This window comes from Asparagus officinalis, chromosome 8 (assembly GCF_001876935.1).
Source record: "Asparagus officinalis chromosome 8, Aspof.V1, whole genome shotgun sequence".
NCBI lineage: Eukaryota > Viridiplantae > Streptophyta > Magnoliopsida > Asparagales > Asparagaceae > Asparagus > Asparagus officinalis.
In genome coordinates, this window is record NC_033801.1 from 122,779,400 (window position 1) to 122,795,054 (window position 15,655).

Below are 15,655 nucleotides of genomic sequence, written 5' to 3' on the forward strand. Positions count from 1 at the left end.
AAATAAATTTCCAAAACTTCACGGGAGTTGAACTCCCGTGAAGTTTAGTAAATCTGCTAAACATCACAGGAGTTCAACTCCCGTGAAGTTTCGGAAGCTTTTTCACAAAAACCGACTTGGTTTTAGCGTCAAGGCTGAAACCAGGTCGGTTTTTACAAATAAGTTTAAAATAAGTTGTTTTTTGGGATTAAATGTTCAAATAGGCTGGTTTTGAAAATTTATATTATAATAAATTTATTGCATACATATTATGATAAAGCATGACCTGGCTAATATGCACTCAAGATGAACGCCCTCCAGGATCATTTCTCACTAAGGGGCTGTTAGTTTCCTTTTTTTTGAGAGGGAAAGATGGGGAAAGCCTGCCACAGTGTCCCATCTGTGGCAGGCTTTCAAGCAAAATCGCCTCTTTTAGAGGCGATTTTGCTTAAAACCTGTCGCAGATGGGACACTGTGGCAAGTTTTCAAGCTCAAAAAATTCGAAACAAACAGCCCCTAAAAGCTGAAAAGAATTAATGAAATAAACATTTATTAGCCATTTCAAGATAAATAGACTACAAACCCCAAACTACTTCGGTGCTACACGAAATAAATGTACGTCTCTCTTTTGGTCTTTCTTGAAAGAAAAATTCTCCAAGGACCCAAAATATGGGACCAATAGAGGGGACAAGTGAGGTGTCCCCCTCCTATTGGATAATGAGTTGGCTATCATTAATGATGTCCAACTCATTATCCAATAGGAGGGGGACACCTCACTTGTCCCCTCTATTGGTCCCATATTTTGGGTCCCTGTAGCAAAGCTCAATTATCATTTTTTATTTAAAAATTATTCCAACAATAAATGAGTGAGACGAAATAACACTTCGATGGACTTGATGAAATGACATTTCAAACCATATTGAAGAATTTTGGTAGGATTGATGCGAGCGAGATGATAATAACGTCTTGTGTTGGAGAAACAAATGAATTGTGTGAACCCGTGTTCATATCACATTTTAATTTTTTTGATGTTTAGTTGGCATAAAAAAGAGGAAATCACCTCTCCGAAAATGGAAAATAGTACCTCTAATAAAAGAGGACACCATTTACGCGTTTGGGTGAAGGTTTTGGCCTCGGTTCTTGAGCAGAAAGCAGGTCAAAACGTCAGTTTTGACAGGCTTTCTGCCCAAAACGTCATTAAAAGAGGTGTTTTGACAGACTTTCTGTCCAAAACGTCTTTAAAAGAGACGTTTTGGGCAAAAAGCCTGTCAAAACTAACGAAACTAACGTTTTGATAGGCTTTCTGCTGACAAAAAACTTGCTTTTTGTCAACCAAACGGTAATGCGAAGCAAAAGTTTGGCTGAAATGAGTTTGAAATCTGACAATACCCACGTGGTGGGCTCAGACTATCTCACCGGAAATCAATCTTTTTAGAGCATCTCCAACAGCTTCCCCATTTCTTACTTTTGGAGAATTTAGTTAGGTTTTTGGCCCAACAGATTCCCCATCTCATTCCCCAAAATAGGGATGGAGGAGAAAAAATGGGGAAGCTTCCCCAAATCTGCAACATTCTCCAAAGGACAAATTTTCAAAATGAACCAATTTCGAAATTTAAATAGCAAAACCGACCTCATCGAAATTTAAATAGCAAAAACGACCATTTTCTTCTGAAAAGGGTCGGTTTTGCTGCGGAAGATTTTTTACGACATACACGGGACTGCTAGTCCCGTGTATTTCGTGGCAGTTTCGATTAACACGGGACTAGCAGTCTCGTGTTTATTGCAGAGACTAACGAAGGTCTGCAAAAAAGAAATGCACGGGACTAGCAGTCTCGTGCATTTTACAGAGCCTACTGTCTCTGCAAAAAACAAGAGCGCGTGACTGCTAGTCCCGTGCAATTCCTGGGCGCAATGAAATGCACGGGACTAGCAGTCCCGTGCATTTCCTACACATTCACTATGCATGCATTTCTGCTACGGGATAATTCCCTGTACAAACTCATATTTCAAATGCGACAATCATAAATTACACCATTGCATAAACACATATATCAATTCCCTGTACAAACTCATGTCAATTCCCTGTATAAACACATATCAAATCTAAAAATTATAAAATACACCACAAACTTACGAATCCAAATCCAACAATGTAGGCGTCAAAAAATGCTGAAAGATATCCAAATACAGCTGGAGAGAAGATCATCCAAAAAAATCAACAAAAGGACACAAGTATGGACTGTCTCGCCGTGCGAGACAGACTTTGCTGTCTCGCATAGGAGACAATCTTACGGCCAATCCTTGATAATCAGGCTTTGACTTGATTTCAAGAAGAACGACTATCTTACATCGATAAGATATCGTTTCAATTTCTCACTTCGATAAACGAAGTCAGAATCATAAACCCCTCACGGTTCAATCAGAATCTGTGATTTGGTGGTCCACGAGTCAAAGCGCTCCCGGCACAGGCAAAGATCCCACGAAAGCAGTGATCCAAACAACGATCCTGCGTTTATTTTCTCAAGAGTTGTAATTTTCTTTTTGTTGTGTAAAAGAGTCTTATAAAAAGGCTGTTTTCTTTGAATTTATTGTAATCGACCGAAGATATAATGAATTCGACAACAAATTCAACTTTTGCTGAAAACAAACTGGCGACCATAGTGGGAGCCAACGGTCTCGCTGCCGAGACCGTCGTGTCGCAGCCGATCAAGATTCCAGTTGAATCCATGGTCGAATACGAATTCGACCAAACCAAGTTTGAGGAATATTTCTCATCATCCTCTTCAAGATCTTCAGTATCTCGCAAGTACAAGAGGATCTCACAATTGAGGAAGACTTACATGCCAAAGAAGGCACAAAATGAAGACTCTCGCTTGATTGTTGCTGAGAATTTCACTCGCAATACTTCTGCTCACAATGGCTCTTATCTAGTTAAAGAGTCATCGAATCAAAGCCCGCCGGCATTGACGAAAAGAGCTCGTCAGAGACAACGTCAACGCCGTGCTCGCCAAATGGCTAAAGCCTTGGAACAAACCGACGGGGTTCGTTACCACGCGGACCTAGAGTCGAGGAGACATCGAGTGGTTCAGTTGTCTCAACAACCAATCACTCGTATCTCTGCTAAAACAACGACGGATGAATGGACTATTGTCAAAAAGACTCGTTCGACCCTCAAAGAACGTATACAAAAACGTCGTGCAAAAGCTGCTAATGCCCATGCTCTCTCACAACAAAGACGAGAAAAGAGAAAGGAAATGGTGACCAAAGAATCACCAAAACTTCGTCAAGTTTGGATTCCAAAGTCTGGACTTATGCAAAATCAGCATTCGGAGCCCGTTAAGACTCCATACCCACAAGGGGGTGGTTCTAAACGTGCGACCCCCGATATAACCTTGGATCGTTTAAAGGCAACAATAAATTGTCCTGAGAATGCCAACAAGGTTTTATACTCCCAGAAGAAGACGCATTCACCAAATGATATCGTCATACCTGGGAGATCATACCAACAGACGATACGATTTTTTGGCAATCATACCGATGAATCGTATTATCAAATTGGGGGTGTGAATAAATTTCGAAAAAGAATTATTCGCTCTCATTGTTCCTGTGCACGACTTATAAGATCAGCTGTCCAAGATGATGAATTCCCTGAAGTTACCATCAACGTGGCTGATAAAAGAAAGTCTAAGCGGCATTCAAGTGACTCAAATCCTGACTTTTCCCCGAGAGGAAGAGTCAATCCAAGAATTGCTCAAAGGATGTCTCGACTCCAATTAGGAGCCATCAGACGCAGAAATTACAAGAGAATGCAAGAAGGAATGTCCTCGGAGGATGAATTCTCGGACACTTATTCTGCAATTGCTTCTGATGATACAATGTCTAGCACAGGACAAACCAGAGAAGTACTCACGATCACCTCTGATCAATTTGCTCAAATACTTCAAGAAGCTCTAGCCAAACAGATACAATGTCTAGCACAGGACAAATCAGAGAAGTATTCACAATCACTGCTGATCAGTTCACTCAAATACTTCAGGAAGCTCTAGCCAAACAACGTGAAGAAATTAGAGCTGAAGTGAAGACAGAAATGAAGTTGGCTATCCAACAAATGAGAGAACTGTTAACTCAACAGCCTCAACCTCCTGAGTCCAATCAGCGACTTGAATCCAGCCACCACACTCGGAATGTTGTAGAGGACAGTGATCCAGAGGTGGATGAAGTCATTATGGCTGATACACCTCCCAATAGCAATAACGCTGGGGGTGGTTTAACACATTCTCCCAATAACGATATTGGGAGTGGTTCAATGGCACCTCTTACAGGGGGTGGTCTAACTCATTCTCCTCAACGTCATTCGAATGAAGACATAGACGATGACGGGAAAATGAAAGAGCTTGAAAACAAAGTCAACGCTTTGATGACGGCTCAAGAAGTGAAAAAGACGGGTATTCCATGTCCCTATCCAAGTGAATGGAATTCAATACCGTATCCGTCAAAATTCAATCTGATTAACTTCACACCGTTTGACGGGAAGAGCGCGCCTACTCAGCACTTGATTTATTTCAAGTCTCATTTGGACATGATCTCTGGAAATGAGGCTTTAATGGTCCGGTCATTCGTTGGCACCCTTCGTGAGCCCGCCTTTGATTGGTATCGACGACTCAAGCCAGGGAGCATCAATTGCTGGGATGACATGGAAAGTTTGTTCCTCAGCAATTTCTTCGATGATGACACCGAAGTGTCAATCGGTACCCTTTTGGATGAAAAGCAAAAAGACGGAGAGTCAGTCGACAATTTTGTCAAGCGCTTTCGTAACATGGCAATGAATTGCAGAGATCCTATCACGGAGGAGTTCATCCTGCAAACATGCCACAATAACATTTCCATCGATGTCCTGGAAGCTCTGGGGGTCGTGCCATCCACAACTTGGAAGGAGTTAAAATCTCGGGGTGAACAAGCTGAGCACTTTCTTAAAAGAAAGAAAGCTGAGAGAGGCCAACCAATGACATCTGCAATCGTTGAGAATGCGACTCTCGATCCGAGGTTTCAAAAGGAGTATTCTTTCGAAGATGATGAAGCTCCAGCCATATTGGAATACCTCCTCGCTAATGACAAAATCGAGCTACCACCTATTAAAGATCAGGATGGAGCTAAGAGGATTACTGATCCAAACTACTGTGCGTACCACAGAAGGGTTCTTCATCCCACCGAGATTTGCTTTGGACTCAAAAACAAGATCCAAGCCCTAATTGACTCCGGCGTCATAACGACGAAAGAAGTCGAGTAAGGACGACCATACAACTCCAATAGGTACACGAGTCTAAACTGTTTTCCCACACTCCAAAGAGTATATGAGTATAAACTGCTTCTCGATTATCCAACTGAGTACAATGTTAAACCCGGTTTCACAAAGGAAACTGGGGGTGGATGATTTATATAACGGGAAGTTCCTGGAGAATTTTATATTCTTAAGGATAACCCGAACATGTGAATGAGGATAACGTACTCCTCGTTACACCCAGTTTTGCAAAGAAAGCTGGGGGTGGATAATTCATGTAACGGAAAGTTTCCGGAAGAATGTTAAATGTAATATTCTTAGGGATAACCCCGATCATTTTGAATAAAGTGATAAACACTAAACTCCTACTATGACTTCCGAATACTCTTTTGCTGAGATGAGATTCGATCATCTCTTTAGAGCAATCTTCCCTCACAAAATTCCCCTTTTAGTCAAACCTTTAAACAGTTAAGACCAAAGCCAAAATCCCCTCTCGATTCCTTCCATGAATGAGAGGTCCACAAATTAAACGATCAAACCTTTAAACAGTTAGGATCGTCTCAAATTCCCATCTTGGTCAAACCTTTAAACAGTTAGGACAGGCTTGAATTTGACCCGATTTTTTATAGACCATTCTCGCACCGCAAAGATCAATGCTTCCTTGCTCTTGAATAGGTCCCCTTTTTTAAAAGTGAAGTCTTCAGGCCGTTGAAAGTTTGGACCAACATCAACAATTCAGCTTGCGAAGTATTTATCCAATCTTCATTATGAAACTCATCGGGCAACGGATCTTCAGCTTCCACATAATCATTGTTAACATTAAATTGATCCATCCAACGAGAATCATCATCGATTCCAACTGCCACATGCATGCTATCAATTTACACGTCTTCTTCTTCAATATCTTCTGAGTCATCATTTACTTCTTCTTCTACAATTGATCCGGCCGGTAGATCACCCGTAACATAGCCCGATGCGTCGTTAAATATAGTACTTGACGTCCCACCAAGAGAATGCCCACTTAAATGTTGTAGTTGACACCACGGCTCTTGACTTGGAGATGTCATAAAACCACTCGACTCATTGTCTAAGTCCATCATCCGAGAAAACTCTCCTTGTGGTCGTGAAACTTGGGCAAATTCTTAAATCGGATACTTCTCAATGAACAACTCAACTGACACTTGCTTCTCCACTAATTGTTTCATGTCATTCAATTCCTCATCGTCGGTAATCGCCACAGCAATAGTTCTACTCTCATTTATCGGACAATTGAAGAACACTTTAATTGCATACCATGCTTTATTAATTTTTGTAACTATGTGTATTTTATTCATCATTCCATCAAAATTTAATGACTTGGATAGCATAAACATTTTCCTAAAACCTCCCTCATATATCGGCATACTATTCAATCCGACGCCGAGGCTCCCATTGAAGAAGCAAATAATGGGTATAGAGTTTGCCATCGAAGCTGAAAATCAACAGTCCATCATATGTAAATAATCTATTATAACTGTAAATATTAATCTTAATTTAAAGTCAAATTTAAAACCCTAATCTCAACTACAAAGCAAATAATTGCTAAATTCCCTAATCCCAAATCACATTATTCATGTCTAAACCCTAATCATGTCTAAACCCTAATCTCAAATACATTCCCAAATTTCAACCTTAATCCCAAATCTCAACTAAATCCATTCCCAAATCTCAACCATAATTCCCAAATCTCAACCCAAATCCATTCCCAAATCCGAAATTTCATGGCTAATCAAAATTTAAAAAAAAATAAAACCACATTTACCTTGGTCGCCGGCGGTGGTCGGAACTTGGTCGGCGGCGGTGGTCGGAACTTGGTCGGCGGCGGCGGTGGTCGGGGGGCTCTTGATCGGCGGCGGCAGTGGTCGGCGTCGATGGGTTTGAGGAGCAGGTGAAAGAGGTGGGGTGAAAGGGTTTGGGTGAAAAAAAGTTCGGTCAAGAGGAAGAAACTCACGGGTTGGTTTTTACCCCCCGATCGCACGGGACTGCTAGTCCCGTGTTATTCGAAATTGCCACGAAATACACGGGACTAGCAGTCCCGTGTATGTCGTAAAAAATCTTCCGCAGCAAAACCGACCCTTTTCAGAAGAAAAGGGTCGGTTTTGCTATTTAAATTTCGATGAGGTCGGTTTTGCTATTTAAATTTCGTAATTGGTTAATTTTGAAAATTTGTCCTTCTCCAAATTTTTGGAAAAAAAAAAAGATTCTTCAAAATGGGGAAGTTGTTGGAGTTGATGTAAAAATTAGTTGGGGAATATGACTTTTGCTTCCCCATTTTGGAAAAAATTTTGGAGAAGCTGGGTGAGATGCCTTACACCAAACAGGCATCAAGTATTTGAAAGGGGCGATGAAGTGAGAGAATGAACAAAACAGAAAATTAAATACAAATCTGGAGTGAAGAATCCACATAATTTCCACGTCCCCACTTCATTTCACCTCCTCTCCCCTTTCCAACCCCCCCTACCAAACAAAGCCTTAAAAGAAAGATGGTAGACTGTTTGGTGTCATTGGTATATCGATAATCGTATTCAAAATAACAAACCTTTAATCTCCATCAAATATTGCACAAGATGTTAAATGATAAATAACCACAAAAGAAATAAAAACATATGGTAGAACTTGGTAACACAAAACATAATAAAGCACAAGTTGTAATATTCTTTGCACACTGTCAAAATTAAGTCATAGATAAGCATTTCCTCTCGGTCTACACTTGAGGAGGGTACTATAATTTTGTGGCGCATCTTTACCAAAACTAACACCCCGACTCAACGATTACAGGGGCTAAAATCATTGCTGAAGAAATCGAATCGGCGTCATCAACAACTTTCAGAGATCAGCTCTTCCTGGATATCTGGGGAAAGGAATAACATCTCTGATGTTATCGAGACCCGTAGCAAACAGAACCATTCGCTCGAACCCTAAACCAAAACCACTGTGCTTGACTGTTCCAAATCGCCGAAGATCAAGATACCATTCATATGGCTCAAGAGGCAACCCTGCTTCTTTTATCCTGCAAAATAAACATATAGAGGCAAAAGAATTTAAACATTAGACTGTACTAGATAACCGCATCAAAGTAATGCAAAGCCATACTAGATCGTATATGGGAGAGACGGTATAATTTTTTTTGATTGGACAGTTTGGACTCCATCAACAACGGATTATATTATACAAATTAAATAAAGAATGAATATGTAAATGCAATAATCTGGAAATAGTTATGGATTAATCTGGAAAATGAGCAAAGTCGAAAGTTGCTGAGAGCAGTAGACCACCTAGTAAGATAGTCAACAACACCAGTCTGCTTCCCCACTTTCTCCCCACGGGTTGCTTTACAAAGTTTAAATGGTTTTTACAGAAACAATCTGATACTTTAATATCTTGTGATACCATAAGAGAGGTGGGATTCCATAATGTTTTTGTTTCTACACTAAGCAGTCCTTAAGTTGGTTCCTCTTAAAAAGAGTTTCAGCTGATAAAAGTTAGATGGTCATGGGAAACAACAAATACAGACAGCCTATAGGGTTCACCTCAATCCCTCAATATGCATGTAGAAGAGATGCAACTTATCTGAAAGACTATGTACCTTGCTACAAGAACATCTAACCGCTCCTCTCTCTGGCTGCCTCCAATCAGCTCGCCGACCTGACATAAAAGTTAATAGTACTGAAATTAGATAAACTCCATGATGGAAGGTCTAATAGCTGACTTAAGGTCCGTGAGATAATGTTCCCAAGGAGATATTTGCATATAATGCATAGTATATCAGTAAAGAGCAAGGGTGATCCTACAAGTCAAAAGATATACATGTCATTAAATTATACCTTAGGTACAAGAACATCCATTGCTGCTACTGTCTTGTTATCATCATTGAGCCTCATATAAAATGCTTTTATTCCTTTTGGGTAGTTGTACACGATTACAGGCTTCTTGAAAATCACCTCAGTCAAATACCTTCATTGGAACAAAACATTACAAGACTGTACAAGGAAAATATTGGGAAAAAAATCTATGATTGAGGTTCACATACCTTTCATGCTCAGATGCTAAATCTATGCCCCACTCAACATTGTTCTCAAACTTCTTGTCTGTGACCTTCTGTAGAAGCTCAACAGCTTTCGTATAGGAAATTCGCTCAAATGGACTTGAGGAGACAAGCTTTAGACGGTCAATGGCTGTTTTATCGAAATTCTTTACCATGAATTCCATGTCTTCAAGACAATGATCAAGTAACCACTTACAGAGAAAGCGTACGTAATTCTCTGCATAGTTCATATCATCCTGCATTCAAAGAAATTTTAGTAACATTGGAAACAGCAAATTTTATCTGATACAGTCTGAATAAAAAATAATTTTTAGATTTTGTTTTCAGGAGTGAAAGCCGTGAACACTATCTTGTGGAAATGTTCAGTTTTGTTGCTCAACCATATTATAATACAATTACAATCTCTTAACAATTAATGCAGAAATCTTCAACAGATAAACTGTAAACTCAGATTAATTGTGAGATATACCTCCAAGTTGGCAAACGCAATCTCAGGCTCTACCATCCAAAATTCTGCTAAGTGTCGTGATGTGTGAGAATGTTCGGCTCTGAATGTAGGCCCAAATGTGTAGACATTGCCTAAGGCACATGCATAGGTCTCAACCTGAAGTTGACCAGATACAGTGAGAAAAGCTTGACGCCCAAAGAAATCCTGAGAGAAATCAGTCTTCCCATCCTTCTGAGGGATTCCACCCTTCAAATTGAATCTCTCTTCCAGCTTTGATAAGGTTTCCTTGGCCTTTGTAAGCTCAGCAACAGAAGCCATAATTTCTGCCTTGCTTGCTTTTGATGACTTTAGATCTTTAACTGTGTTTCCTTTCTCCTCGACAGCCTTTTTAGCAGCTTCGACGTCAGATTCTGAAGGTGGAGGATTTTTCTGTAACTCTATCTCCAATTTGTCTGCATCGCTAAAAAGTGTAGTCACCTGGAACATCTCGCCGGCGCCTTCACAATCACTAGTGGTGACTATTGGAGTATGAACATATCTAAATCCATTTTCTCTGAAAAACGTATGGGTTCCATAGGCTAGCTCGTCTCTAATACGTGCAACTGCAGATATCTGGAAATAAAAGACACATTATCTTATAAGCAATCTCACAGGCAGACATAAAGCAGCACCAGATAGTACAATACTCCAATGTGAACAGAATATAATAGAACAGAAATCTCATAAATATTGTGGCCACTGACACCTGTCTAATTAAAAGATCAGATTCTCAGCCCATGTCTCTTATACATCTCACGATGTTATATCTCCAAAACTGATAAAACTCACAAACTAATTTAATAATAACAACAGCGTTAAAGGCTACGTAGCATCAATATTCTTAGGGCATGGGTTTACTAAATTCTAGATAGCAGCAATGAGCATACTGTGAATCACACATTTTACAGATGAGCAACAGAAATGGAATTTAAAAGAAAAAAGGAATCAATCACCGTCTTTTATAAGAACTAAATAACGTAACACACTGACCATTAATGGTTCCTCCCTCCCTATCAGACATAAATCAGCTTATGCCACTTGAAACATCTAAAGCAGATTACATGACACAAAACTATAATTCCTCAATAAGGGTAAAAGTTATTAAAAAAACTGGATAGAAAGCAAACTATCTAAACAAAAGAATCTATACCTTAACATGCAGTTAGTATTCACATGAATCTAACATCACGGATAACCTATCAGACATATTTTCGTTTTATTTTCAAATTTCATTGCAATCATAACTCCCTGTTTAACAAATTCCTTACGAGACAAAAAAAAAACATCAGCTGAAAGCCTAAAACATACAAGTTTAATAGGTTCCACTTCAATTTCCGTGGGAAATAATACAAAATGATGCACATAAAATATGTCTGATACTGAAGAAAGTAAACTCAGTTCCTTCTTAGGAGATTCAATTAAAAGCAAATGTGCTATACTTTGCATACAGTAGAACTATGTAAGACCCAGGATAACGTGGTAAAGTCTTTAACTATCTGTATGATCTATAATTTATCCTGCCGAGATTTGTTTAGTAAAGAGGTTAGCGTATAATGAAATATGCCGGTATTGCATAACGAAAACTACATTCGCAGTAGCCATTCACCAGGTCGGTGTCTGGCTGGCTGAGAATTGTTTATATTACGATTAGGCATATTAGTAGCGACATAACAATATTGGCTTTACTTCGAAAAGCAATAAGATCAACATATTATAATAGCACCTAAATAACTATAATAATCAAGCATCTATTACTAATATATTCACCTAGACGATTAAATAGTAATATTCTTTTAAGTCTGGAGATTACTGGACTTTACGTAGTTCACTTACCAAATGGGCGGGCCGATATCAAATTTCTACATAAGCTTCCTCGTCCTAATGCTAATGAATAGCAAACATAACCACTTTCCTTTCTTAGGATATATCAAGCTCTACGGCATGTAGGATACGGATACCATAACTCATTTGAATACAGATATAAATAATATTGCCAGATCCATATCCGATTATCTAATTACATGTACCGAACGGACGATTTCAACTGTTTTGACCCCTACGCTACCGGGTCTGAAACAAGTTTTGGTGATCCAGATATTTAACCCAAACTTGATCTATATGTTTAGCGTTCAACTTTACCAGATATAGACGATGAAGATTCGTTATTTTAACTATATTCATATCAATTGTCAGCCAGCAGATACATACTAAAAAGCAATGAAATTTCTCTATACCGTGTTCGTTCGGGCACGAAGGTGCACGAAATCCCGAAGGAACTCCAGCGTGAGCCTCGTCTTCGGCAGCGGGTACTTCCCGGGATCAGTGGGCCCCACCTCGATCACCCTCTCGACCCTCATCTCCACGTTCTGCTTCGTCCCCTCCGGCGGCTTCTTCATCTCTCCCTCGACGAGCACGCAGGTCCCCGTCGGCGTCAGCTTCGAGAGCTCAGCGACGCTCGAATCGACGATGACCTGAAGGTTCGAGAGGCAAGACCCGTCGTTGAGTTCGAGGAAAGCGAAGGATCCCTTGCCCTGCTCGCGGCCGGTCTTGGACCAGCCGCCGACGGTGATGCTTTTGGCCGATGAGGCCGTCGGCGGAGGAGAGGATGGTGCGGATGAAGGTGCGGTTGAGGGAGGGATCGAGGACTGGATCGACGATGGAGCCCATCGGTTAGGTTTTGGGGGTTAGGGGCCTTTTTTGGGGGGATTTGGGGAGGGGGAGGGTGCTGGCGTCGGCGAGATTTTGGCTAGGGTTTCGCTGGTGGAAAGGATTGGAGTCCGAAATCTAGGTGGGGGGTGCGCTGTGCTGTTGTTCCTGCGGAGCAGGATAGGTATTCACAGGGTGGCGACCCTTGGTGCGGTCTGCTGTCGCTCATGCTTTGGAATTTGTATTAAGTGGGATTATGCTAAGGATGGCAGTTGGGTTGGGGCCGTTGGGCCAAGCCCAATCAAACTTTCAAGGAAATCTATTCAAACGGCTAAAATACCAGATTAGTCTAATAAGTAACACACTTTTACCGGTTTAGCTTATAAAGTTACGCCGGCGATAGTTTAACCTAAAAAGTAATAAATACGATGATAAATAGACATTTCCGGTGCAGGAGATAATTTTTAAGTTCAAAATTAAGTAATTTTTACATATAGACCCCCCTAATTGTATTTTCGAATTTATCTCCTCAAATTAAAAATATGTGAAGAAAACTTCTCTCTCTTCCCCGTCCCCTTCCACCCCCACCACCTCCTCTCACCTCCTTTCCACCATCTCCTCCATTCGTTTCTCATCCCGACCCTTAACCTCTCCTTCATCCCACTCTCTTTCTCCCTCCTTTTTCATATTGTCCGTACTCCTTTCTTTTTTCCCTCTTTCTCCTAATCCATATATTCTTAACTTTTTTCACTTCTCTCTCTTCTTTGTCCTCCTTTATCCTCCTTTCTCTGCACTCCTTCACTCCCTCCTAATGCTTCAAGTAGAATATTTTATGTTGGGATTGACAAAGGATGAGGAGGAGGAGGAGGAGGAGGAGGGGAGGCTGAGGATTGGGAGGAAAAGAAAATGAAGGAGATAGTGGAAAGGAGAAGTTAAGAATAAGCATGAGGAAGGACAGAGAAGGAGCAGGAGAGAGGAAGAAAAGTTAGGGTTCGGAGGAGAAGAGAATGGAAGAGATGGTGGAAAGGAGGAAGGAGAAGGAGGAAGGAAGAGATGGTGGAAAATGAATGTTCTTTTTACAAAATTTAGAAACTTTTTCGGCGATTAATTGGAAAAATATGATAGAATAGGGGGTAACAAATATCCAAGTAATATAAAAACTAATTTTATTCCTAATTTGGTGCGTATTTAATCCTGACGTATTTTCAAGTCTTGAGAGAAATTTTTTTAAGAAGTACAATGTCACATAGATCTCACATCATCATTTTATGAAGCAGCGAAAATATCTTTTATGGAGAAACAAACTTTTTTTTCCCGCTCAGAATTAGCAAAAATAGCCTCTACTTTGGCCTTAGAAGAAAGTGATGGCGATAAACATTTTTTTATTTTGATATTAGTCCCATTCTGATCAAGTTCCCTCTATTCTTATACGCTTTTTCAAATTAATTCTCCAAATTTCTATCCTTCTACTCTTGATTGGAGGGACCTTAGTTTCGGAAAGTGTTCTATTAGGCCGTTTAGATGAAAGGCTTCAAAAGTGTATTTAAATAGTAGAATAAAATAATAATAACACATTTACCTGTAGTTTTCACATTTCAACATTTCATGCAAAATAATAATAATATATAATAATAATAAATAAAATAATAAAATGCAGAGGATACATTTTTCCACTTTCATAAAAAGGAAAAAAAAATGTGGAACAAGCTCATAGAGTCAAATTGCATGAAACTTTGATTACAATAGAAATTTGCATAACATTGAAAAAATAATCCCCTCTTCCTCTTTATTACAACATTCTTCAACAACAATCTTTCAAAAAAAAAAAAAAAAAACAAACACCAAAATTAAAACTCAACCAACACCTAACAACAAAGAACTTCGACACACATTTGAACTCAGGACAGATAAACCGTGACAGACCCAGACCTAATGCACCTGCAAATATGACACGGCACCGGAGCAACCTCCTCATTGCACTCCTCACACAGACACAAATGCTTGCACGGCAAGATCACCACCGCCGCCCTCCTGTACTCGCACTCCCTACAAATGCCCTTCAGCCTCGCATCACACATCAACGACAGCATCGACTCCCCATCCTCAGAGTCCCCGCCCCCCTCCACGGTCATGTCTCTGAGCCTCGCTTTCAGGTTCTCGACGGTCTTATCCTGCTCTTTTGTCTTGGAAGTCAGCAGGGAGATTTCAGCCCTCAACTGTTTGATCGTGCTCTTGAGTTGCTTGACTTGGGCGTTCTTTCGAGCGAAGAACTTGTTCAGTTGGTTCTGGGCGGAGATTTCAAGGGCCTTGGCTTGTGTTCTCATGAAGTCCATGAATTTATTTTGCGCTTGCTGTTGGCGAAGAGCATGTTGGACTTTGGCCAAGGTCAAGTGCGTCGAACTTCTCTCTGCAGTCCAAGAAAACTAAAGATATCAGCAGGAAGGGAAAAGCCCTCGCGTTTACATGGAATTGTGGCTTGATCATTCGTCGCGTTGTAGAAATAGTTCTTTTTCTTTCAATAAATCTTTAAAAAAAAAGTTGTTAGTTTGTAGAGTACCTTCACTGGAGAGATTGGGGAGTAAAGCAAGTGGTGATGGCTGATGAGGATTGGGCTCCATGTTGTAAATAATCTCCTGGTTGTTTCTGCATGAAATCAATGAGTTTGGTTAAATTTTTTTAGTAAGAACGAATGGTAAGAATAATAATAATAATTAAATTGAAAGTTGAAAGTTTAAGATGGGTGCTTACCCATTTTGAGAATTAACAGCCATTGAACAAATTAACAACCAGGAGAGAGAGATAGAGAGAGGAGAGGGGGTAATTTGTGGGAAGTTAACCATTGAGCACTGTTTTTTTTTATAGGGAACAGAGAGTTGGGATTGAGATCAACGGTTGTGGCTTTTGAGAAAGGGCGGGCTAGTTGGTTACAAGAACCAAAAGGGTGCATACCTAACTGTTTTCTTAGTTGATGGTGTTCTCTTTATTTTTTTTAAAAAAATTTTAATATGTAAATATGTACATGTATTTGTTTTATTTGGCGGGAAAATGAATACCGTATTGACTTGATACTGAATCTTCTATTTACAACTTTACATTCGGTAAAATGTAATCAAAACCGAATCTCCATAGCGACCAAGTTGTTGACTACTAACTAGAGAAACATGAAAAAAACACTGACCCC

The 15,655-nt window shown here is 40.0% G+C and overlaps 2 protein-coding genes across 2 annotated transcripts; both read right to left on the reverse strand.

The window, feature by feature from the left end:
• LOC109822224 (asparagine--tRNA ligase, cytoplasmic 1-like) lies at positions 7,825–12,615 on the reverse strand. Its single transcript, XM_020388390.1, is given in 7 exon segments — positions 7,825–8,306; positions 8,883–8,941; positions 9,121–9,250; positions 9,327–9,577; positions 9,811–10,401; positions 12,063–12,398; positions 12,400–12,615. Coding segments are annotated over 7 exon segments (1,647 nt in total). The 5' UTR covers positions 12,496–12,615; the 3' UTR covers positions 7,825–8,122.
• LOC109821839 (BOI-related E3 ubiquitin-protein ligase 1-like) lies at positions 14,208–15,245 on the reverse strand. The gene is made up of 3 exons (XM_020387993.1): positions 15,223–15,245; positions 15,032–15,117; positions 14,208–14,881 (listed from the first exon to the last, which is right to left on the reverse strand). The coding sequence occupies exons 1-3, from the start codon at positions 15,243–15,245 to the stop codon at positions 14,373–14,375; spliced, it is 618 nt and encodes a 205-aa protein (XP_020243582.1). The 3' UTR covers positions 14,208–14,372.